This window comes from Pleurodeles waltl, chromosome 12 (assembly GCF_031143425.1).
Source record: "Pleurodeles waltl isolate 20211129_DDA chromosome 12, aPleWal1.hap1.20221129, whole genome shotgun sequence".
Lineage (NCBI taxonomy): Eukaryota > Metazoa > Chordata > Amphibia > Caudata > Salamandridae > Pleurodeles > Pleurodeles waltl.
Genome location: NC_090451.1, coordinates 511345634 through 511369917, shown reverse-complemented (window position 1 = coordinate 511369917; position 24284 = coordinate 511345634). Strand labels below are relative to the sequence as shown.

At 46.4% G+C, this 24284-nt stretch overlaps 1 protein-coding gene across 4 annotated transcripts in view; it reads left to right on the top strand.

Annotated features, from left to right (window-relative positions):
- Window positions 1–23492, top strand: part of CCDC102A (coiled-coil domain containing 102A) — a 272741-nt gene extending 249249 nt beyond the window's left edge. For all 4 annotated transcript variants that reach the window (XM_069217331.1, XM_069217330.1, XM_069217332.1 and 1 more), the window contains one exon: window positions 18051–23492. In XM_069217331.1, the coding sequence (XP_069073432.1) occupies window positions 18051–18177 (127 nt within the window). In that variant the 3' untranslated portion in view covers window positions 18178–23492. The remainder of the gene's footprint in view (window positions 1–18050) is intronic.
- Window positions 23493–24284: the final 792 nt, after the last annotated feature.

Genomic DNA, 24284 nt, shown 5'->3' with positions numbered 1-24284 from the left:
GGCCTCTGCAACTGCGGGCCGCGGAAGCCCCGGGGGCCAAGCAGCAGCAGGGGAACAGTAGCTGCGAGGGCCGCGGCTCGACCCTGCTGCCGACCAGGCCCTCGCACACCCTCTCGCTCCCGGCTCTGCGCACTCGCCGGGAGCGAACGCCGTCCTCCTCACCTCCCCGCCTCAGAAATTCGCACGGGGCAAGGCCGACGGCAGGCCCGCCCGCGCGCTGCCAGGTCCCAGCGTCTGACTCAGCCGCTCCGGCGGCACTCAAATCATCCCTGGGGTCCCTGGGAAGGCACCGTCCAGCCCGCCCCCGCCGCAGTCGCCTGCAGGATGAATGCAACGATTTTATGGCCCAAGGCCCGGCGGAGCCTCACTTGGTGTCAGCCATCTTGCCCGACGGTCAGGCCACGCCCCCATGGGCTGATTCACAATTTATGAGAATTATGTCAAGATACTCCTAAATGACTTTGTGAATTGGCCCAAAACATCAAAAATTGAATTTTTTGAGGAAGATTCATATGCATTAGGGCTGGGCTCAAGTCCGAATTGTTGGAACCTGATTGGCTAGAATATAGAGAGCAGTTTAACATTTCTATGTTCCAAGAAACATAGCTAATCCAACACTTGTTTAACTCTGGCTATACTACTTTTCACGTTGATGCATTCCCTTCTGTATGTGGGTGGGCTTTGGGGGGTGACTATTGGTTTGGGTCAAAATTCAAATAAACCTTTGTATAGAACCCTTGAACATTGACTCCTCCAACATCCTAGGGTTAAAAGTCTACTTGCAGGACTGGCCTCCCATGTATCTGTTTAATGTTTACCTTAGGCCCAGGAATAGAAGCATGGAATCACCAACTCTATCCATTCTGCAGCGTTTTGCTAGCACCATCAAGGAAAAGAACACAGGAGTCATAGGCGGATACCTGAACATTCATTTTGAACACATTTATGGCTTTGATTTGGTTACAGAAGAAGACGACAGATGTTAGGGCGTACCCTCTTGTAGGAAGTTGGCTCTGTATGTGCTATTTCAAAGTAAGGAATAGCATGCACAGAGTCCAAGGGTTCCCCTTAGAGGTAAAATAGTGGTAAAAATAGATAATACTAATGCTCTATTTTGTGGTAGTGTGGTCGAGCAGTAGGCTTATCCAAGGAGTAGTGTTAAGCATTTGTTGTACATACACATAGACAATAAATGAGGTACACACACTCAGAGACAAATCCAGCCAATAGGTTTTGTTATAGAAAAATATCTTTTCTTAGTTTATTTTAAGAACCACAGGTTCAAATTTAACATGTAATATCTTGTTTGAAAGGTATTGCAGGTAAGTACATTAGGAACTTTGAATCATTTCAATTGCATGTATACTTTTCAAGTTATTGACAAATAGCTACTTTAAAAGTGGACACTTAGTGCAATTTTCACAGTTCCTGGGGGAGGTAAGTTTTTGTTAGTTTTACCAGGTAAGTAAGACACTTACAGGGTTCAGTTCTTGGTCCAAGGTAGCCCACCGTTGGGGGTTCAGAGCAACCCCAAAGTCACCACACCAGCAGCTCAGGGCCGGTCAGGTGCAGAGTTCAAAGTGGTGCCCAAAACGCATAGGCTAGAATGGAGAGAAGGGGGTGCCCCGGTTCCGGTCTGCTTGCAGGTAAGTACCCGCGTCTTCGGAGGGCAGACCAGGGGGGTTTTGTAGGGCACCGGGGGGGACACAAGCCCACACAGAAATTTCACCCTCAGCAGCGCGGGGGCGGCCGGGTGCAGTGTAGAAACAAGCGTCGGGTTCGCAATGTTAGTCTATGAGAGATCAACGGATCTCTTCAGCGCTGCAGGCAGGCAAGGGGGGGCTTCCTCGGGGAAACCTCCACTTGGGCAAGGGAGAGGGACTCCTGCGGGTCACTTCTCCAGTGAAAGTCCGGTCCTTCAGGTCCTGGGGGCTGCGGGTGCAGGGTCCTTTCCAGGCGTCGGGACTTAGGTTTCAGAGAGTCGCGGTCAGGGGAAGCCTCGGGATTCCCTCTGCAGGCGGCGCTGTGGGGGCTCAGGGGGGACAGGTTTTGGTACTCACAGTCGGAGAGTAGTCCGGGGGTCCTCCCTGAGGTGTTGGTTCTCCACCAGCCGAGTCGGGGTCGCCGGGTGCAGTGTTGCAAGTCTCACGCTTCTTGCGGGGAGATTGCAGGGTCTTTAAAGCTGCTCCTCGAAACAAAGTTGCAGTCTTTTTGGAGCAGGTCCGCTGTCCTCGGGAGTTTCTTGTCTTTTTCGAAGCAGGGCAGTCCTCAGAGGATTCAGAGGTCGCTGGTCCCTTGGAAGGCGTCGCTGGAGCAGAGTTCTTTGGAAGGCAGGAGACAGGCCGGTGAGTTTCTGGAGCCAAGGCAGTTGTCGTCTTCTGGTCTTCCTCTGCAGGGGTTTTCAGCTAGGCAGTCCTTCTTCTTGTAGTTTGCAGGAATCTAATTTTCTAGGGTTCAGGGTAGCCCTTAAATACAAAATTTAAGGGCGTGTTTAGGTCTGGGGGGTTAGTAGCCAATGGCTACTAGCCCTGAGGGTGGGTACACCCTCTTTGTGTCTCCTCCCAAGGGGAGGGGGTCACAATCCTAACCCTATTGGGGGAATCCTCCATCTGCAAGATGGAGGATTTCTAAAAGTTAGTCACCTCAGCTCAGGACACCTTAGGGGCTGTCCTGACTGGCCAGTGACTCCTCCTTGTTATTCTCATTATTTTCTCCGGCCTTGCCGCCAAAAGTGGGGGCCGGGCCGGAGGGGGCGGGCAACTCCACTAGCTGGAGTGTCCTGCAGTGCTGTGACAAAGGGGTGAGCCTTTGAGGCTCACCGCCAGGTGTTACAGCTCCTGCCTGGGGGAGGTGTTAGCATCTCCACCCAGTGCAGGCTTTGTTACTGGCCTCAGAGTGACAAAGGCACTCTCCGCATGGGGCCAGCAACATGTCTCTAGTGTGGCAGGCTGCTGGAACTAGTCAGCCTACACAGATAGTCGGTTAAGTTTCAGGGGGCACCTCTAAGGTGCCCTCTGGGGTGTATTTTGCAATAAAATGTACACTGGCATCAGTGTGCATTTATTGTGCTGAGAAGTTTGATACCAAACTTCCCAGTTTTCAGTGTAGCCATTATGGTGCTGTGGAGTTCGTGTTTGACAGACTCCCAGACCATATACTCTTATGGCTACCCTGCACTTACAATGTCTAAGGTTTTGTTTAGACACTGTAGGGGTACCATGCTCATGTACTGGTACCCTCACCTATGGTATAGTGCACCCTGCCTTAGGGCTGTAAGGCCTGCTAGAGGGGTGTCTTACCTATACTGCATAGGCAGTGAGAGGCTGGCATGGCACCCTGAGGGGAGTGCCATGTCGACTTACTCGTTTTGTCCTCACTAGCACACACAAGCTGGCAAGCAGTGTGTCTGTGCTGAGTGAGAGGTCTCCAGGGTGGCATAAGACATGCTGCAGCCCTTAGAGACCTTCCTTGGCATCAGGGCCCTTGGTACTAGAAGTACCAGTTACAAGGGACTTATCTGGATGCCAGGGTCTGCCAATTGTGGATACAAAAGTACAGGTTAGGGAAAGAACACTGGTGCTGGGGCCTGGTTAGCAGGCCTCAGCACACTTTCAATTGTAAACATAGCATCAGCAAAGGCAAAAAGTCAGGGGGCAACCATGCCAAGGAGGCATTTCCTTACACAACCCCCCCCCCAAACGAAAGAGGATGAGACTAACCTTTCCCAAGAGAGTCTTCATTTTCTAAGTGGAAGAACCTGGAAAGGCCATCTGCATTGGCATGGGCAGTCCCAGGTCTGTGTTCCACTATAAAGTCCATTCCCTGTAGGGAGATGGACCACCTCAACAGTTTAGGATTTTCACCTTTCATTTGCATCAGCCATTTGAGAGGTCTGTGGTCAGTTTGAACTAGGAAGTGAGTCCCAAAGAGGTATGGTCTCAGCTTCTTCAGGGACCAAACCACAGCAAAGGCCTCCCTCTCAATGGCACTCCAACGCTGCTCCCTGGGGAGTAACCTCCTGCTAATGAAAGCAACAGGCTGGTCAAGGCCATCATCATTTGTTTGGGACAAAACTGCCCCTATCCCATGTTCAGAGGCATCTGTCTGCACAATGAACTGCTTAGAATAATCTGGAGCTTTTAGAACTGGTGCTGAGCACATTGCTTGTTTCAGGGTGTCAAAGGCCTGTTGGCATTCCACAGTCCAGTTCACTTTCTTGGGCATTTTCTTGGAGGTGAGTTCAGTGAGGGCTGTCACAATGGATCCATATCCCTTCACAAACCTCCTGTAATACCCAGTCAAGCCAAGGAATGCCCTGACTTGAGTCTGGGTTTTTGGAGCTACCCAGTCCAGAATAGTCTGGATCTTGGGTTGGAGTGGCTGAACTTGGCCTCCACCTACAAGGTGGCCCAAGTAAACCACAGTTCCCTGCCCTATCTGGCATTTGGATGCCTTGATAGAGAGGCCTGCAGATTGCAGAGCCTTCAAAACCTTCTTCAGGTGGACCAGGTGATCCTGCCAGGTGGAGCTAAAGACAGCAATATCATCAAGATAAGCTGTGCTAAAGGACTCCAAGCCAGCAAGGACTTGATTCACCAACCTTTGGAAGGTGGCAGGGGCATTCTTTAAACCAAAGGGCATAACAGTAAACTGATAATGCCCATCAGGTGTGGAGAATGCTGTTTTCTCTTTTGCTCCAGGTGCCATTTTTATTTGCCAGTACCCTGCTGTCAAGTCAAAGGTACTTAAGAATTTGGCAGCACCTAATTTATCTATGAGCTCATCAGCTCTAGGAATTGGATGAGCATCTGTCTTGGTGACAGAATTGAGCCCTCTGTAGTCCACACAAAACCTCATCTCTTTCTTTCCATCTTTGGTGTGAGGTTTGGGGACTAAGACCACTGGGCTAGCCCAGGGGCTGTCAGAGCGCTCAATTACTCCCAATTCCAGCATCTTGTGGACTTCCACCTTGATGCTTTCCTTAACATGGTCAGACTGTCTAAAGATTTTGTTTTTGACAGGCATGCTGTCTCCTGTGTCCACATCATGGGTACACAGGTGTGTCTGACCAGGGGTTAAGGAGAAGAGTTCAGGAAACTGTTGTAGGACTCTCCTACAATCAGCTTGCTGTTGGCCAGAGAGGGTGTCTGAGTAGATCACTCCATCTACTGAGCCATCTTTTGGGTCTGATGACAGAAGATCAGGCAGAGGTTCACTCTCTGCCTCCTGATCCTCATCTGTTACCATCAACAGATTCACATCAGCCCTGTCATGGAAGAGCTTAAGGCGGTTCACATGGATCACCCTCTTGGGGCTCCTGCTTGTGCCCAGGTCCACCAGGTAGGTGACCTGACTCTTCCTTTCTAGCACTGGGTAAGGGCCACTCCATTTGTCCTGGAGTGCCCTGGGAGCCACAGGCTCCAGAACCCAGACTTTCTGTCCTGGTTGGAACTCAACCAGTGCAGCCTTTTGGTCATACCAAAACTTCTGGAGCTGTTGGCTGGCCTCAAGGTTTTTGGTTGCCTTTTCCATGTACTCTGCCATTCTAGAGCGAAGGCCAAGTACATAGTCCACTATGTCTTGTTTAGGCTCATGAAGAGGTCTCTCCCAGCCTTCTTTAACAAGAGCAAGTGGTCCCCTTACAGGGTGACCAAACAGAAGTTCAAAGGGTGAGAATCCTACTCCCTTCTGTGGCACCTCTCTGTAAGCGAAAAGCAGACATGGCAAGAGGACATCCCATCTCCTTTTTAGTTTTTCTGGGAGCCCCATGATCATGCCTTTTAATGTCTTGTTGAATCTCTCAACTAAGCCATTAGTTTGTGGATGGTATGGTGTAGTGAATTTGTAAGTCACTCCACACTCATTCCACATGTGTTTTAGGTATGCTGACATGAAGTTGGTACCTCTGTCAGACACCACCTCCTTAGGGAAACCCACTCTGGTAAAGATACCAATGAGGGCCTTGGCTACTGCAGGGGCAGTAGTCGACCTAAGGGGAATAGCTTCAGGATACCTAGTAGCATGATCCACTACTACTAGGATGTACATATTTCCTGAGGCTGTGGGAGGTTCCAGTGGACCAACTATGTCCACACCCACTCTTTCAAAGGGGACCCCCACCACTGGAAGTGGAATGAGGGGGGCCTTTGGGTGCCCACCTGTCTTACCACTGGATTGACAGGTGGGGCAGGAGAGGCAAAACTCCTTAACCTTCTGGGACATATTGGGCCAGTAGAAGTGGTTGACTAACCTCTCCCACGTCTTGGTTTGTCCCAAATGCCCAGCAAGGGGAATATCATGGGCTAAGGTCAGAATAAACTCTCTGAACGACTGAGGCACTACCACTCTCCTAGTGGCACCAGGTTTGGGGTCTCTGGCCTCAGTGTACAGGAGTCCATCTTCCCAATAGACCCTATGTGTTCCATTTTTCTTGCCCTTGGACTCTTCAGCAGCTTGCTGCCTAAGGCCTTCAAGAGAGGGACAGGTTTCTTGTCCCTTACACAGCTCCTCCCTTGAGGGTCCCCCTGGGCCCAAGAGCTCAACCTGATAAGGTTCGAGCTCCAAAGGCTCAGTTCCCTCAGAGGGCAGAACTTCTTCCTGAGAAGAGAGGTTCCCTTTTTCTGACTGTGTTGCAGTTGGTTTCCCAACTGACTTTCCTTTTCTCTTGGTAGGCTGGGCCATTTTTCCAGACTCCAGCTCTACTTTTTCACCCTGTGCCTTGCATTGTGCTCTTGTTTTTACACACACCAGTTCAGGGATACCCAGCATGGCTGCATGGGTTTTTAGTTCTACCTCAGCCCATGCTGAGGACTCCAGGTCATTTCCAAGCAGACAGTCTACTGGGATGTTTGAGGAGACCACCACCTGTTTCAGGCCATTGACCCCTCCCCATTCTAAAGTTACCATTGCCATGGGATGTGCTTTAGTTTGATTGTCAGCATTGGTGACTGTATAAGTTTTTCCAGTCAGGTATTGGCCAGGGGAAACCAGTTTCTCTGTCACCATGGTGACACTGGCACCTGTATCCCTCAGGCCCTCTACACTTGTCCCATTAATAAAGAGCTGCTGCCTGTATTTTTGCATGTTAGGGGGCCAGGCAGCTAGTGTGGCTAAATCCACCCCACCCTCAGAGACTAGAGTAGCTTCAGTGTGGACCCTGATTTGCTCTGGGCACACTGTTGATCCCACTTGGAGACTAGCCATTCCAGTGTTACCTGGATTGGAGTTTGGAGTGGAACTTTTCTTGGGACAGGCCTTGTCTCCAGTTTGGTGTCCAGACTGACTACAGTTTCGACACCAGGCCTTTTTGGGATCAAAGTTTTTACCCTTGTACCCAGGATTGTTTTGTGAAGAGGCTCTGGGCCCACCCTCCTGTGCAGGTTTTTGGGGGCCTTTAGAAGACTCTTGACTATTTTTATTTTTGGCTGTCTCACCACCTTTCCCCTGGGGAGGTTTTGTGACCCCTTTCTTTTGGTCACCCCCTGTGGAAGTTTTGGACACCCTAGTCTTGACCCAATGGTCCGCCTTCTTTCCCAATTCTTGGGGAGAAATTGGTCCTAGGTCTACCAGATGCTGATGCAGTTTATCATTGAAACAATTACTTAACAGGTGTTCTTTCACAAATAAATTGTACAGCCCATCATAATTACTTACACCACTGACTTGAATCCAACCATCTAGTGTTTTTACTGAGTAGTCTACAAAGTCAACCCAGGTCTGGCTCGAGGATTTTTGAGCCCCCCTGAATCTAATCCTATACTCCTCAGTGGAGAATCCAAAGCCCTCAATCAGGGTACCCTTCATGAGGTCATAAGATTCTGCATCTTTTCCAGAGAGTGTGAGGAGTCTATCCCTACACTTTCCTGTGAACATTTCCCAAAGGAGAGCACCCCAGTGAGATTTGTTCACTTTTCTGGTTACACAAGCCCTCTCAAAAGCTGTGAACCATTTGGTGATGTCATCACCATCTTCATATTTAGTTACAATCCCTTTAGGGATTTTCAACATGTCAGGAGAATCTCTGACCCTATTTATGTTGCTGCCACCATTGATGGGTCCTAGGTCCATCTCTTGTCTTTCCCTCTCTATGGCTAGGATCTGTCTTTCCAAAGCCAATCTTTTGGCCATCCTGGCTAACTGGATGTCCTCTTCACTGGAGTTATCCTCAGTGATTTCAGAGGTGTTGGTCTCTCCTGTGAGGGAACCAGCATCTCTGACTATTATTTTTGGAGTCAGGGTTTGAGAGACCCTGTTCTCCCTAGATAGGACTGGTAGGGGGGAATTTTCCTCCAAGTCACTATCCTCTTCCTCTGAGTTGCCACCCTCAGAGGGGTTGGCCTTTTCAAACTCTGCCAAAAGCTCCTGGAGCTGTATTTTGGTAGGTTTGGGGCCCATTGTTATTTTCTTTATTTTACAGAGTGACCTTAGCTCCCTCATCTTAAGATGGAGGTAAGGTGTGGTGTCGAGTTCCACCACAGTCACATCTGTGCTAGACATTTTGCTTCTAAAAGTTGGAATACTTTTTAAGAATCTACAACTGGTTCTAGAATCTAATTCAAACTTTTACAAACTTTTAAACTCTAAAAGAAATGCTAAACAGGATCTAACACAAGGCCCTAGCAGGTCTTTTAAGAATTTAGAAAACTTTTCAAATTGCAAAAATCAATTTCTAATGACAATTTTGGAATTTGTCGTGTGATCAGGTATTGGCTGAGTAGTCCAGCAAATGCAAAGTCTTGTACCCCACCGCTGATCCACCAATGTAGGAAGTTGGCTCTGTATGTGCTATTTCAAAGTAAGGAATAGCATGCACAGAGTCCAAGGGTTCCCCTTAGAGGTAAAATAGTGGTAAAAATAGATAATACTAATGCTCTATTTTGTGGTAGTGTGGTCGAGCAGTAGGCTTATCCAAGGAGTAGTGTTAAGCATTTGTTGTACATACACATAGACAATAAATGAGGTACACACACTCAGAGACAAATCCAGCCAATAGGTTTTGTTATAGAAAAATATCTTTTCTTAGTTTATTTTAAGAACCACAGGTTCAAATTTAACATGTAATATCTTGTTTGAAAGGTATTGCAGGTAAGTACATTAGGAACTTTGAATCATTTCAATTGCATGTATACTTTTCAAGTTATTGACAAATAGCTACTTTAAAAGTGGACACTTAGTGCAATTTTCACAGTTCCTGGGGGAGGTAAGTTTTTGTTAGTTTTACCAGGTAAGTAAGACACTTACAGGGTTCAGTTCTTGGTCCAAGGTAGCCCACCGTTGGGGGTTCAGAGCAACCCCAAAGTCACCACACCAGCAGCTCAGGGCCGGTCAGGTGCAGAGTTCAAAGTGGTGCCCAAAACGCATAGGCTAGAATGGAGAGAAGGGGGTGCCCCGGTTCCGGTCTGCTTGCAGGTAAGTACCCGCGTCTTCGGAGGGCAGACCAGGGGGGTTTTGTAGGGCACCGGGGGGGACACAAGCCCACACAGAAATTTCACCCTCAGCAGCGCGGGGGCGGCCGGGTGCAGTGTAGAAACAAGCGTCGGGTTCGCAATGTTAGTCTATGAGAGATCAACGGATCTCTTCAGCGCTGCAGGCAGGCAAGGGGGGGCTTCCTCGGGGAAACCTCCACTTGGGCAAGGGAGAGGGACTCCTGGGGGTCACTTCTCCAGTGAAAGTCCGGTCCTTCAGGTCCTGGGGGCTGCGGGTGCAGGGTCCTTTCCAGGCGTCGGGACTTAGGTTTCAGAGAGTCGCGGTCAGGGGAAGCCTCGGGATTCCCTCTGCAGGCGGCGCTGTGGGGGCTCAGGGGGGACAGGTTTTGGTACTCACAGTCGGAGAGTAGTCCGGGGGTCCTCCCTGAGGTGTTGGTTCTCCACCAGCCGAGTCGGGGTCGCCGGGTGCAGTGTTGCAAGTCTCACGCTTCTTGCGGGGAGATTGCAGGGTCTTTAAAGCTGCTCCTCGAAACAAAGTTGCAGTCTTTTTGGAGCAGGTCCGCTGTCCTCGGGAGTTTCTTGTCTTTTTCGAAGCAGGGCAGTCCTCAGAGGATTCAGAGGTCGCTGGTCCCTTGGAAGGCGTCGCTGGAGCAGAGTTCTTTGGAAGGCAGGAGACAGGCCGGTGAGTTTCTGGAGCCAAGGCAGTTGTCGTCTTCTGGTCTTCCTCTGCAGGGGTTTTCAGCTAGGCAGTCCTTCTTCTTGTAGTTTGCAGGAATCTAATTTTCTAGGGTTCAGGGTAGCCCTTAAATACTAAATTTAAGGGCGTGTTTAGGTCTGGGGGGTTAGTAGCCAATGGCTACTAGCCCTGAGGGTGGGTACACCCTCTTTGTGTCTCCTCCCAAGGGGAGGAGGTCACAATCCTAACCCTATTGGGGGAATCCTCCATCTGCAAGATGGAGGATTTCTAAAAGTTAGAGTCACCTCAGCTCAGGACACCTTAGGGGCTGTCCTGACTGGCCAGTGACTCCTCCTTGTTATTCTCATTATTTTCTCCGGCCTTGCCGCCAAAAGTGGGGGCCGGGCCGGAGGGGGCGGGCAACTCCACTAGCTGGAGTGTCCTGCGGTGCTGTGACAAAGGGGTGAGCCTTTGAGGCTCACCGCCAGGTGTTACAGCTCCTGCCTGGGGGAGGTGTTAGCATCTCCACCCAGTGCAGGCTTTGTTACTGGCCTCAGAGTGACAAAGGCACTCTCCGCATGGGGCCAGCAACATGTCTCTAGTGTGGCAGGCTGCTGGAACTAGTCAGCCTACACAGATAGTCGGTTAAGTTTCAGGGGGCACCTCTAAGGTGCCCTCTGGGGTGTATTTTGCAATAAAATGTACACTGGCATCAGTGTGCATTTATTGTGCTGAGAAGTTTGATACCAAACTTCCCAGTTTTCAGTGTAGCCATTATGGTGCTGTGGAGTTCGTGTTTGACAGACTCCCAGACCATATACTCTTATGGCTACCCTGCACTTACAATGTCTAAGGTTTTGTTTAGACACTGTAGGGGTACCATGCTCATGCACTGGTACCCTCACCTATGGTATAGTGCACCCTGCCTTAGGGCTGTAAGGCCTGCTAGAGGGGTGTCTTACCTATACTGCATAGGCAGTGAGAGGCTGGCATGGCACCCTGAGGGGAGTGCCATGTCGACTTACTCGTTTTGTCCTCACTAGCACACACAAGCTGGCAAGCAGTGTGTCTGTGCTGAGTGAGAGGTCTCCAGGGTGGCATAAGACATGCTGCAGCCCTTAGAGACCTTCCTTGGCATCAGGGCCCTTGGTACTAGAAGTACCAGTTACAAGGGACTTATCTGGATGCCAGGGTCTGCCAATTGTGGATACAAAAGTACAGGTTAGGGAAAGAACACTGGTGCTGGGGCCTGGTTAGCAGGCCTCAGCACACTTTCAATTGTAAACATAGCATCAGCAAAGGCAAAAAGTCAGGGGGCAACCATGCCAAGGAGGCATTTCCTTACACCTCTCTTAGTAGTAAAGCTCAAGCTCTGTGCTCAGTGGCGGCCGCGCAGGTTGCTTGTTTTGTAATATCAAACAGCTTGAGGGCGTGTAATGGTAGGTCAATTTCCAATAAACACGGTTTGTCAACTTTTAGGAGAGGTTCGTTCAGGTCCAAAATTGATTATTTCCTGATCAAAGTCTCTATGTGGGGAAAAATGGGAAACTTTAAACCGAATGACAAATAAGGCAGTGATCACTACCACATTACTCTACAATAACACTACACCTTAAGCACTCAGGAATCCTGACTAGAAATTGTCATGTCCCTGTATCACCTACTATAGAGCCAACTTTGGGAAATAAATGGAGGTCTATTGAATGGCCGTTGATCTTGGGGAGTGTAGTGATCTTAGTTGAGATTTAGAACTCGTTCGTGGCAGCCCTTTTCCCCTTTAGCCACCTCCCTCTTACTGAGATTCCTGTTGTTGATGCACATATCCAACTGGTGGGTACCTTAAAAACAATTCTGACCACGCCACCTACGAGGAACCAGCCTGGTCACAGGGCATCCAGTACAGACACCAATCCTTGGTATATGAGGGGCTGTAGTATAGCCAAAAAGCACTTATACATGCACTGGAATCTAAATCACCTACAGAGTATAAGATTACACCCAGTATAAGAAGACGCTATTGCTTTGATGGTTTAATTAGACTGAATAAAGCTTGTGTGACTTGACTTGACTTGAAGACGCTAATGTTAGCACGTCGAATGCTGGGAAAATTCTAGCTGGGGTGATCTAGTGGTAGCAGCAAGGTCAGGGGATTACAGGACATTTTGGAAAATCATCGCCCATAGGAGTGCACATTCAGAAACTCACATTGAATGCGGTCTGAATCCGGGAATATGGGTGAATCATTTTAGTAAACTATATGAAAACAAGCTTGTTGAGCATATTGCTTATTCCCACTCTCTGCTTGAATCCAATCCACTGGATACATACTATTCCCTCGAGACGACCATGGCCGCTATGACCCAAATTACAATTGCCCATTGCGTAGCCATCCCTCTAAAGAAAATGTAAGCCATGTCTTGTTCTCTGCCCTGCCTGCGCCAAGTCTAGAGGTAAATAGATTTGTTCACTGTGTAATAGACTAGGCGTTAGGCGGCACCACGAGGCTCTAACGATGTTCAGGGCAGATACACCCATTTCTACTGTGAGCATCTTGAGTAAATACCTATTGGCAGTAGGGCTGCTGAGGAAACAAAAATATCTAACATTTTAAAGCCCTGATGCCTGTTGTACTTTTTCTTTGTTATACACAGGTCTGATTATTAATGTTAACGATCTTTACTATGTATAAATATTTTTCATTATATTGGCATTTTATCTTGCATACTATGGATCTTAAAACTAGCTTATTTAGGCAATCACATTGTCAGCCTACATATTATGATTCAAACAAGAAGTTTCTTTTTTGGCTTTGTAGTCCATTGACAGCCTTTTAAACTATTTAAAAGTGTTTCATTTAAAAATGTTCTTATATTTTTATAGTGAAAATGTGCATGATCGTATGTTTTTAAGGAATTAAATTTCCGAAATAAACTTTGACTGACTGATATGCATCCAGTCAGTAGAAGTAGAAAGGATTGTGTCTTCTTTTTCAATTTTACTAATAGGGAGTTGGGCATTTCCGGCCAACTCACAAAGGCATTTCTAAGCATGTGAAACACTATTTCTTCAGTCGTACTTCTAATACTCATAAAAAAGCCTTTGTGAATCGGCCCTATACATAGTTTTGAAGACTCTAAAGTCTGAGAGCTATGCTTTAGCACCAAAATACATTTCCATAAATAACAAAACCCTACTACTGAAACAGTGTAGTATGCGTACGTTCGCAACATGTGTGGTAGATAACTTGCTCTGCACGTTTTGCTTTGAAGTTTTTTTAATTTTGAGCGTGCATAGAATGACCAGTGATCACGTACCCTGGAATATACAATACAGAGGGGTACAGGCTCCACCTTAGAGCCTGTGAATGTACAACAGTACAAGAAACAAGCTTGATTGCTACAGATACGTAACGTTTTCCTTCCATACGTGCTACCCCTTTGTTATTTTCTATATACGCTAAGCTTGATTTGTCAATATCTGTCGAGATTGTTCGAAATTAAAGTTCTGTGTATTGTTTTGTACTGTGTTGTGTCTGTGAAGCTGTGCACTCACATGGGGTCTCTGATCCGTACTGCCAGACCTCTAAGCTTCCAGCTGTGGCTCTGAGCCCCTCTGGGAGTTAAACAGCTGATCCCACTTCAAGCAGTTCGGATAGTTGACCTGCCTGCGGCACCAAGTGTGGTAGAAACCTCCTGGGAGTGCTGGAGACAGGGTAGGGAGGCCTCTGTGGCTTTTCTAATAGTAATTAAAGCACAGAAGTGTGTCTCCATCATCTTCTAGGGAGCTAACAGGCCCCTTGGGTGGTGGACCACAGCCCCCCGGTAGCAGCAGCAATGGTGGCAGGAAGCGAGCCAGTGCCTCCATCTTCGTTCAATTTATTGTGTTTGGTGCAAAACAAATACCACCAATGAGAGCATCAAGACATCAAACACTGATAAAAGAAACACACCACAGTGAACACAAAGCAAAAACTAAACACTGAGCATAGACATATGTTATTTAACTTCAAATATATTGCAATTAAAACTTGTACCGGAACCACAAAGACTTATATTCACCGATATATATATAGTTACGTATTCAAATTGTACTAGTCCTCACAAATACCCGTTTTCAACCTACGTAATGTCTGTTGAACTCACCCTGCCTATAATCCTCCAACTTGTATTGCAACAATACGTAATGTTATCCTTCGCTTCTTACCCGATTTCTCCCTTTCTTTAAACAATCTATCTTCGAGTTTGTACTTCCGCTACTGTATCCTCGACACTGTTTATCCAGAACCTGTCCAATACTTCATTAATTCATGTATGCACCTTTACTTTTGCTTGCGTAAACTGTATTGTAACCTTTATAATGTAACTCTAACACTGCCTCCTTTTTGCCTCATATTTTGTTTAGGTCTTGCCTATAGACATTTTTACTTTTTATTATCAAATAGTTATTGTGATAAATAGCAGCACTTACAGTGGGCTTTGGGCCAGCCCATTCCTTAATTGGTTGATCGTCTTGCTATTCCTATTTACTTGCATCTTATATGATGGCTCTCCTTCCTCTTCCTGCGGTTGTCTTCCTCTGGAGCATGGGTATTTCCTCATCCTTTTGCTTGGATGACTTGTATCGTTCCATGGTACCACATGGATTAACTATTGTTTTTCCTTTGCTTTTAACAGTGATTGGGAATGCATGCGCTGCGTTTTTTATAACCACTGTGTGTTGCTTCCTCTCACATCTCTGGCCCCCACATTTCCCTTATTGTTCGCCCGAAGCACGTCATTGCTTCCCCCAGCCTGCTAAGCTTTTTTTTGCCTTTTTGTTAAGTTAAAGCCCCAATCCAGTTCCCGCCTGGCTGCTTCTTTGCTTTAAAAAAGGTGAGCTTTGCCCAATTTTTATACATTGTTTTATCAATTTACCATTCCAAGATGGACATTAACCATCTTTGAATGTTAAATTGAAATAACAACGAAAATTTTGCCTTGTCATGCACGTTCATGAGTGGTAATGGTAGGGCTGGTGTAGCAGCATGATGAATACGAGCCAATTTGTAATGGAACATGCTTGTAGAGATCAGATTTTTTTTTTTAAACATCTGCAATAACCATTTTTTTCTTTTTGCAGATGCTGAACAGCATCAGCCAAAAAACTTTGGAAAAGCCTTTAGGCCTTCTCTTAAGTATTGTGTGACGACCCCTGCTGGTCCACTATGCTTTCAGCCTTGTATAACATGCTCACATTTTGACCGCATTCATAGTCATGGTGTTTATACAAGTATCCTGTGCATCTCCCGCCCGCATATCTTGTGAACTGTAAATTTTTAGGTCGCAGCCTACCACACAGCACAGCTGTCTGGTTTGCTAAAGACATCTTGCCGACATTCAGAAAGTTGCTCTAGGAATCCATTCTGTCCCTTGCTTGCCATTGGCTTTGCTTCTTGTTTTCCATTTGCTGGCTTTCTTAATCTCGGTCCTTCCCCTGCCAAAACCTTATTTACAGTATCCTTCCAAGTGCTCCCTTTCTGTAAACACGCCTGTAAATCTTGTGTTATCTCATCACATTTGCTGTGCAGTCAAATGTCAGGCGCTGCCTTCCACTTTTATTTACTTTTCTTTCTCTGACTTCAAAGTGAGAGGATTTATGTGACAATCCTGCTGGATACTGGAGGTAGGAAATGAACTATGCAAGTATTTCAGAAAATATCAGAATTAAGAACACAAACGAAGCATATTTTTTGTTATTTCTGAAGTGTGCTGGAAACAAATACTTAAAAATGATCAAAACAAATCATTACCCAAGGTGATGCAACTTTCACACATTTTTGTCTGTGCACTGTATAGATTTATTAGTCAAACTGTATTGTATGTCTTTGCAAATGTAATGGTCATAAATGGTCATTTCAATTGAAAATGTGTTGTCTCTAATGGCAGTGTGCTACCACACCATGAATACTCCTCTCTACGCCACTCCACTCTGCACCACTTGAGACTACTGCACTCTACTCTGCACCACTCCACGCGACTTCATGCTATGCCTCTCTACTCCACCCTGTACCACTCTACTCTATGCCAATGCACTCTTAGCCACTCTACACCATTCCACTTTTCCCCACTGCAATCTACATGACTCCAGTCTAGGTCACACCAATCTACTCTGTGTAACTCCACTCTGCGCTGCTGTATTCTACGACACTGCACCCTGGCACTCTATACCACTGCACTCTACGCCAATGCACTTTACTCTGTAACATTAAATTCAATGCCCCTGCACTACACGCCAATCCACAGTACGCCAATGTAATCTACTCTGCAATACTGCCCTCTATACCACTTTACTCTATGCCACTTTACGCCACTCCTCTCCAAGCCACTGCACTCTGCGCCACTCAACTCTTAACCACTGCACTCTACACAACTGCACTATGTCACTACATTCTACTCCACTGCACTCTACTCTTTGCCACTCTTCTCCACTCTTCTCCTCTGCACTCCGACACTCTACTCTGCGACACTGCACTGTCCGCCACGGAACTCTACGCCACTCTACACTACTGCACTTGACGCCACCCCCTTCTGTGCTACTCTACTCTGCACCACTACACTCTATGCAATTTAACTTGCCACTGCACTCTCCCACTCAGCTCTGCACCACTGCCCTCTGCATCACTCAACTCTACGCCACTCGACTCTGCGTCACTCTACTCTGCCACTGCCCTGTATGCGAACACACTCTGTGCCACTCTAATCTGTGCAACTCTAATCTGTGCCACTCTACTCTGTGCCATTTGTATTCTGCACCACTCGTATTCTGCGCCACTTTAATCTGCGCCACTCTATTCTGTACCACTCCACTATGCCTCTCCATTCTGTGAGACCCCACAATGAGCCACTCCACTCTACTATGCACCACTCTAGTCTACACCACTGCATTCTACAATGCTGCATTGTATGCCACTGAATTCAGTGCCACTGCACTCAATTACACCATACTCTGCAACACTCTACGCCAGTGCACTCTACACCAGTCCACTATTCTCTATGCCACTCCTGTGTATTCCACTCTACTCAGCTCCACACCATGCCACTCCAATACACGACACACTCTACCACTCCACTCTTTGCCATTCTACTCTGACACACTCCATCCCACTCTCTTCTACGCCACTAACTTTTAGCCATGCTGAACAGCAGCCACGCAGGTGTACCACATGGCTAAAACACATTGGCAAAGCCAATAGCTCTTGCATAGCTAAGACCTATTAGCTTTGCCAATGCTTGTTTAAGTGTGCATCTGCTTTAACCTCTGGGTGAGAAAGGAGCATCCTCTTAGTAGCTTTCCTCTGCACTGGCTCTTGTCTCTATCTGTATGAGAACATGCTCTCCCGTACAGTACACAGTGCTCTGCATGAATGAGGCGCTACTAGTGATGTATGCAGCAGAATGAAAGACAGCTTCCCTTTTCTGCTGATTACAGCTGCCCCTCATTGTCTGGTCAAGCTTTCATTGCTAAGATATCGTGTGTGATGCTCCACAGGCAGCCACCTCCTTCCTGTACCTTCTCTGGGAAGGTTAGAGGACAAGGGAGCGGCGAGGAAGACTGGAGTTTGTTTCCTCGTGTACACTCAAGTTGTCACTTTTCACACATCGTGTATCGTGAAGAGACAAAGGAGAGTACAATGAGTGTTTGGACACAAGCACCCTCACACCTACCACCAGTAGATACTAACCACCAACCAACAACTCTATGAGCTAACACTGCTACCTCAAATCAGACCCAATAACTGCAGAGCACCTTATCAGAGCTTTGGTAACAGTGTAATTCATGCGGTGAAGTAACAGTATGTTTGAGTGGGATGAGAGGAACTAGCTCTTTTCAAGGTATGTTAGGGGTCTGGTGGAGCATGTTTTCTGAACTTTATCTTCTTCACACTGAATAAATTTCTTCTCTTGATGCAGGCTCCGCCGCCAGCAGCAGACACCACTTTTTGGGAAGATGAGGGGGGCACGGTTTGGCTCCGAAGACCCCGAGGACGTGACCAGTGACCAGGAAGAAGACGAGGAGCTGCAGATCCAGGTGCCCTAAGACTGAAAACGGAGTCAGTGAGGGCACAGATGGAGCAGGCCAATCTCTAGTCCATTATTGAGGAGACCCTACAATAAATAAAGCAGGAAATGCATCAAGAATGCAATGGGGCTGGAGCCAGGAACTCACCTTCCAGTATCATGTCAACTTGTAATGCAATCGGAAGAAGCCATGAGTGTGTGCACCCATCACAGGAAGTCCAGAACCTCTACGAAAGTAATGTGGCAGGCTGCACTGCCACACTTAAATTTATTACCAGACACACTGCCACAAGCACCGGAGAATCCCTCGGTCTAGAGTCCTGCTTCCCGAGGCCCTCTAGATATTGAATCGAGAGGGTTTGTGTACATTGTTGGTGAATCCTAATTTTGTAAGGCCATTCTATGCAAAATGATATTCCAATATATTTTGGTGAAAAGTCCATAACATTTCTCTCATTTATGATCTTCAGTGCATTTGGAGCAAATGAATTCATCTCACCACTGCATTCTGGGCAGTGGCTATTGATTCCACCTACAGAAAGGATGAGAGCATCACTTTGTATGACACGTCGGTTTACTTCTGCTTAACATTTTTTTTGTGGGTCGTTCCAGACAGCGGTCTTCCCACACCAGCCAAAGATGCCCTAGAACCATGACGAGACACCTCTTGAACACCAAGAGGCCTACCTCGGAGTCCATTTGTGTCAATCAGTGCCTCTTGTACAGAAGCTTCTTTGCCTTCTTGAGGCTCCCTCTCCTGCACAGTAAGAGACATGCCCCCAGTTTATGTACAAGCTGACATCTCACCTGTATTAAGAGTCATTGTGGTCCCTACTACCTGCGGAAGGTGACCCTTCTCTTGAAGCAGGAGGATTCTACTCTGGTGCTGCTTAGTACAGTAAGTGACATGTCTTCTAGTCACTGTTAACTTGTGCATCATAACGTCTTGTCCAATGAAGACCCATCTTACAACCCTCCACTATGCAGGCAACATGTAATTTCTCTTATAGGAGGGGGTGCCACTTCTATTGCTGCCTTATTTGTTTTACTCATTTGCATTATTATCAGTTCTTCGGAACCAAGTGGCAGACATTGAGATGACTGTAAACTTTGTCTGCATATTTGAGGCCCTATGCTCTTCCTCCCGACCCTCAGCCATAGAATCCGGCCCTGCTGTGTCCACAGCCCCTTGTCTCCCACCACTTTCTAAGGACAGAAGCACGTGCAGTAGTTCCAGTTTGGACAGAAGCAGCCTCTGCTCTCGTATGTTTTTTGGGTTTATTCTATGAACGACATATATTTTCATTCCGGTCTAGTCTGGTTTTGGCCCAGGGCGTGCCACTAAAGCTCGACCTCAGGGAGTTAATGTTTTGTGAGTGGTGGAGTCCTGCTTGCTGCCCATATGTTCTTTGCTCTTTAGGACCCAAGCTCTCGCTGGCCACTATGCTCTGATATAGCTGGACATCACCATTCATTCTGGACGATGCAATGCTAAGACTAGAGTTGAGTTTGTTGGCACAGACAGTGGGCTAGTGTATTCTCAGGTGCCAGCAAGTACTAGTAGGTAATAAATACTCCATATCAAGCTGCAGAGTATGATGTCACCAAATAATTGTTGTATGTGTGAGATGGGAGTCTCCTCATTTCTAGGCAGCAGTCAATGATTATGCCTGTGCCCTGTGTATGAAAATAACCCACCCAAAGGTGGGTCAAAAGCTCTTTCCTGCAGATAATCTTTAAGCCAGGTGCTGTTGTGCAACTACCAGTGAAGGGGGAATCCTTTGTATTTAATGTACCTCTCTGCTGTAGGGTAGGTCTCAGAAAATTGTATATTACCACTAACCTTCCTACTCCATTTCCTGTCGCTTCATACCCTGAACCACATCGACTAGCAGTATAACAAGGGTCACCCCCCAACAGTTTTTTTGTTTTCATATGTTAACCGTATCCTATTCTAATTCGCTACCCTTAACATTATATACCTCCCTTTCATGATGTTGCAGAGGAGATGTATTTATCAGCCATATCATTGAGAGGGTCAGACAGCAGCCTGCCAAATCAGTCCTCCTACAGTGAGGTTTCAAAAATTGATGCTCTTCCTGCACAACCTTCTATCATGATGATGTTTGGAACTAAGATTGACTGGTCCTTCTTAGGCCATCTTTGAAAGAGGTTTTTGTCCCTAGAGCCAGTAGTATTTGAGGTAGATCACCAGCAAAATCCTTCAAAATCTCTTCTAATACACTTTTACATTTTAGACATAAACTGTTATCATCCATTTATATCCTGCTTCTGAGAAGTTTAAAGTTGCAGCTTACTTAATTAGTTGGGTCATGTGCTGCATGTTTTCCAGGATTCTAGGGAATATTCCACTTACGTTTACCACCTGCCTGGAGCAAGTGGTAAATGTGAGCTCGGTGGTCCTATCCGGTCATTGTGCAGGGGCCGTTGTCGGGGGACAGCATAAGCTGGAGGGCTGAGTTGCCTCCTTCGCCCAATGCTGTCAGAGGGAGTTAGCAGAACCCAGAGCTCCAGTGGTCCAGCAAAGTGCATTTCCACACAAGGGCCAATCTGGCAGTATATCCCACACCTGATGATTTCAGGTGTGGGCACACCCGGGACACTCAAAATTAGCCAATGCCCCCTCAGCTATCACTCCAGCTTGCTCGTAGTGAGGGCTTTGGTGTTTATCCCACTGAGGTCATGGTGACGTAAGTCATGAAAGTGGCAGTGGCCATGGTTTCTATTTGGCTACCGCTTGGGACATCTGGAAATACTATCGCTGTGTAAACCTCCACCCCCAGTATCTTTTATCAGCCGAAAGAACTGGAATCTACATATAATCCTTAAAAAGGAGAAACCATTCCACTACATATGATGTAGAACTCGATATCCCTATAGGTCAACACCAGATGATGCATCATGAGAGAATCTTGTGCAACAAATTCAGAGACCATGCGCAATTTACACCTCACCCTCTTAGCGCTCTAAGGCCACCATATGTGTTTAGTAGAGCTTTACAAATCCCTGTACCAAATAAATGCGAGCCCATCTTCCAGATGCCTCATGATTAGAAGAAATAGTAACTGAGAGCCATGAATTAGGTATAAACGTTGTTTGTGCTGCATGAACAGCCTTCGCTCACACACTCTGCCGGACTCGACCCTGTTGTGTGATGGCTGCAGCTAGCACATTTATCTTCAACACTGCGAGGTTCCTGGGTGAGCCTGACTCCTGCCATTAGACGGGGACAATCACTAGCCCATAAAAAGGCTAACTGGAAGCTGCAGACACAACCACTCTGTGCTCTGTTCATCATCCTGTGTCTCACTTTGACAAGAGCAAAGTATGGCTCATTCCATAGCAATTGAAAATGTCCAATTATTGTCATAGCTGGCTAGAAAGTTGCCACTATTTTGTTTTCCTGTCGCCGTGGATAGTTTCCTCAGTCATGGTGAATAGTTGTTTTAGATATCACCCCAACCTTCAGTACAGGAGCTTGAATCCATCTGTTATTCATCTGCCCCGGAAGAGTCTGGACTGTAGTTCTCTCAAAACGTTCCTTTTACTGGCTACATGCCCTCAGACTCCAGTAACAAAAAAAAGAATATTTGAGTTCAGAATGACACTTATCATCAGCACCTTCATGGTTCATGGGACTTGATTTTAGGAGGACAAGACTTAAAACAGCAAGTTGTGGAAGCTGAAGGCCATTTTAAGAGTCCTTGTGCAATATCATTAGGTAGTGTGGTGATTTATTAAGGGAGTGCATTGAAATATTGGTGATGGCCAGGATATCAAGTTGATGTTGGTATATAGCGGCCAAGACCTCCAGGTCAAGTCTTTGTATGCCTGTTCCTGCAGCCCTGGATTATTCAATTGCTCTCTGTTCAATAAGTACACCAAGACTACAGACCTTTGAAGCAGTGATTTGAAAAATCCTGTTGAATAGCACAGGCTTATACCTCATGCATCTTCATAGCTTCAGCTATCTCTGTGACTCTTTAACATCTTTCATGCTAAAACTGTGGGCAGCCCCGCTTCCTCTCTGAGGTTTCTGTACTACTGTAAAAAGTCTCCTTTAATTGAGAGGTCCACATTAAGACCTTTTCACAGTAGAGAAGCAGATCATTCAGGTGTAATTTGGGTATTAGGTGGAAATTCAGTCTCCTGTGGCCCTGTTGCAGTTTCTCTGTTATTTATTCTTCCCTCCAGACTTGTGTAGCTGGTATTCGGGTTCACATAAAATGTCTGCATTGACTTTTCTTTATCCACTTCAGGTACAAGCATGCAATGTTATAAACCTGTTCTAATTTCTCATCCTACAATGTAACTTCAGTATGTGACTATTGATTTTCTAAGGTTGATAGTTATATACTTATGGCTGTTACTGGAATTTAATTGTTTTGAAAATGGAAATTCATTCCCTCTGATTAACGACTACTTGAACTCCAAAGTTATTTATTCCTGAAGTATACATAGATTTCCATATTTTCAAGTTTCCTCACTTGACGATTATTTCAAATTTTTACATCAAGCAGGACATCGCTCTTTCAGTATTTTTCCTAGACCAGTTCCATATGTAAGATCATCTCTTTAATTGGTTTGAATTGCAAGTGGGGTGACAGGAGTGGCTTCTCATTATTGCACAAAGGAGAATTCATCCATAATTCCTTGGCCCTGAAACATTAAATATGTGTACGTGTTTTATATGTGGTCTCACTGTCATGGCTGCTGTTTCATTCAGGTGGTGCAGCAAAGGGGGACCATGGTATACAGAGTGCTAGTGTCAGTCGGGCAAGTGACAATAACTGATCTGTTCAAAGCATTCTCTCTTTTACAAGTGAGCATACTGTACTTATGGGCATCATATTAGTATGAAATGACCTCTTTTGCACGATAATGAATCTGCTTTGGTGTAATGTACTTGTAAACTGAGTGAGGGGGCTGTCTCTTGTGCTTTCGCAGAAATGTCTCTGTTTTAGAACCTAAATGAGTTGATCTCTCTAATTTGTCTCTGAGAACCTTGATACCCTGAATGAAGTATTGTCTCTCCTACAGCATAAGCCACATAGCTAGTGGTATTCCTCACTACAAAGGAGGAGTGAACTGATCCTTGTGTGGAGAGAAGATCTACACATGGGAGAAGGGACAGCCTGGGTGGTACTTTATCTACCTCCCAGCACAAATGGACTGTATTATCAATGCTGAGGAAAGAATTCAAGGAGCAACGACAGACTTACGAGTTACTGTGGATTTTATATTATCATATGTTTGTATTCATTTTATATATCTGTATTTTATAAATATAGATTAAGCTTGCATAGACCTTAATATCCTGTTTGTGTGGCTGGTATAGTCTTGCTCTTCTTTCCAAAGGGTCTCTCTCAAGCTTGCATGACTGACCTTGAACACCTTCAAATGGTTTCACTCATTGGTCACTTCACTGTCCTCAAATCCTTTGTGTGGGGTCCGTCAGGCTTACGTCATAGGTGCTGTATATGCACCAGAGGGTCTCCGTTCATCTGCATTTTGGACTACATTAACTAAAATGGAGCCTGGTGTATTTATCATCATCCACCTCATGCATTTCAATAAGATCCTGTATATTTCTCCTGCAGGTCGAGTAGACGTCAGTGGATTGTGACTCACTGTTGGGAATCTCACTGTTATGAAGATTTGTAGAGCACTGATCACCCGAGGGGTATCCAAGCACTGGAGTAGATGAGTAGGCAGATCAGGTTCTTAGTTAACTAGCCAGGTCTTCAGTTTCTTGTGGAATTCGAGAGGGGTTGGGGAGGTCCTGATGTGGTGTGGAACGGTGTTCCAGGATTTGGCAGCAATGTAGGAAAGGGAGCGTCCTCCTGACTTGCTCCTGTGAATGCTGGGTATTTGCACAAGGTGGATTGAGGCTGAGTGCAGTTGCCTAGTGGGTTGAGGTAAGCAGGTCTGACATTGTGGAGGGCTTTATATGCGTGGGTGAGCAGTTTGAATTGGCATCGCTTCTAGATTGGTAGCCAGTGTAGCTCTGAGGTGAAGCTTGATGTGTGTATTGCGGGGGTTGTGGAGGTGGCATTCTAGGTGGTCTGGAGTCTTTGTATGAGTTGATTTGTGATGTTGGCGTAG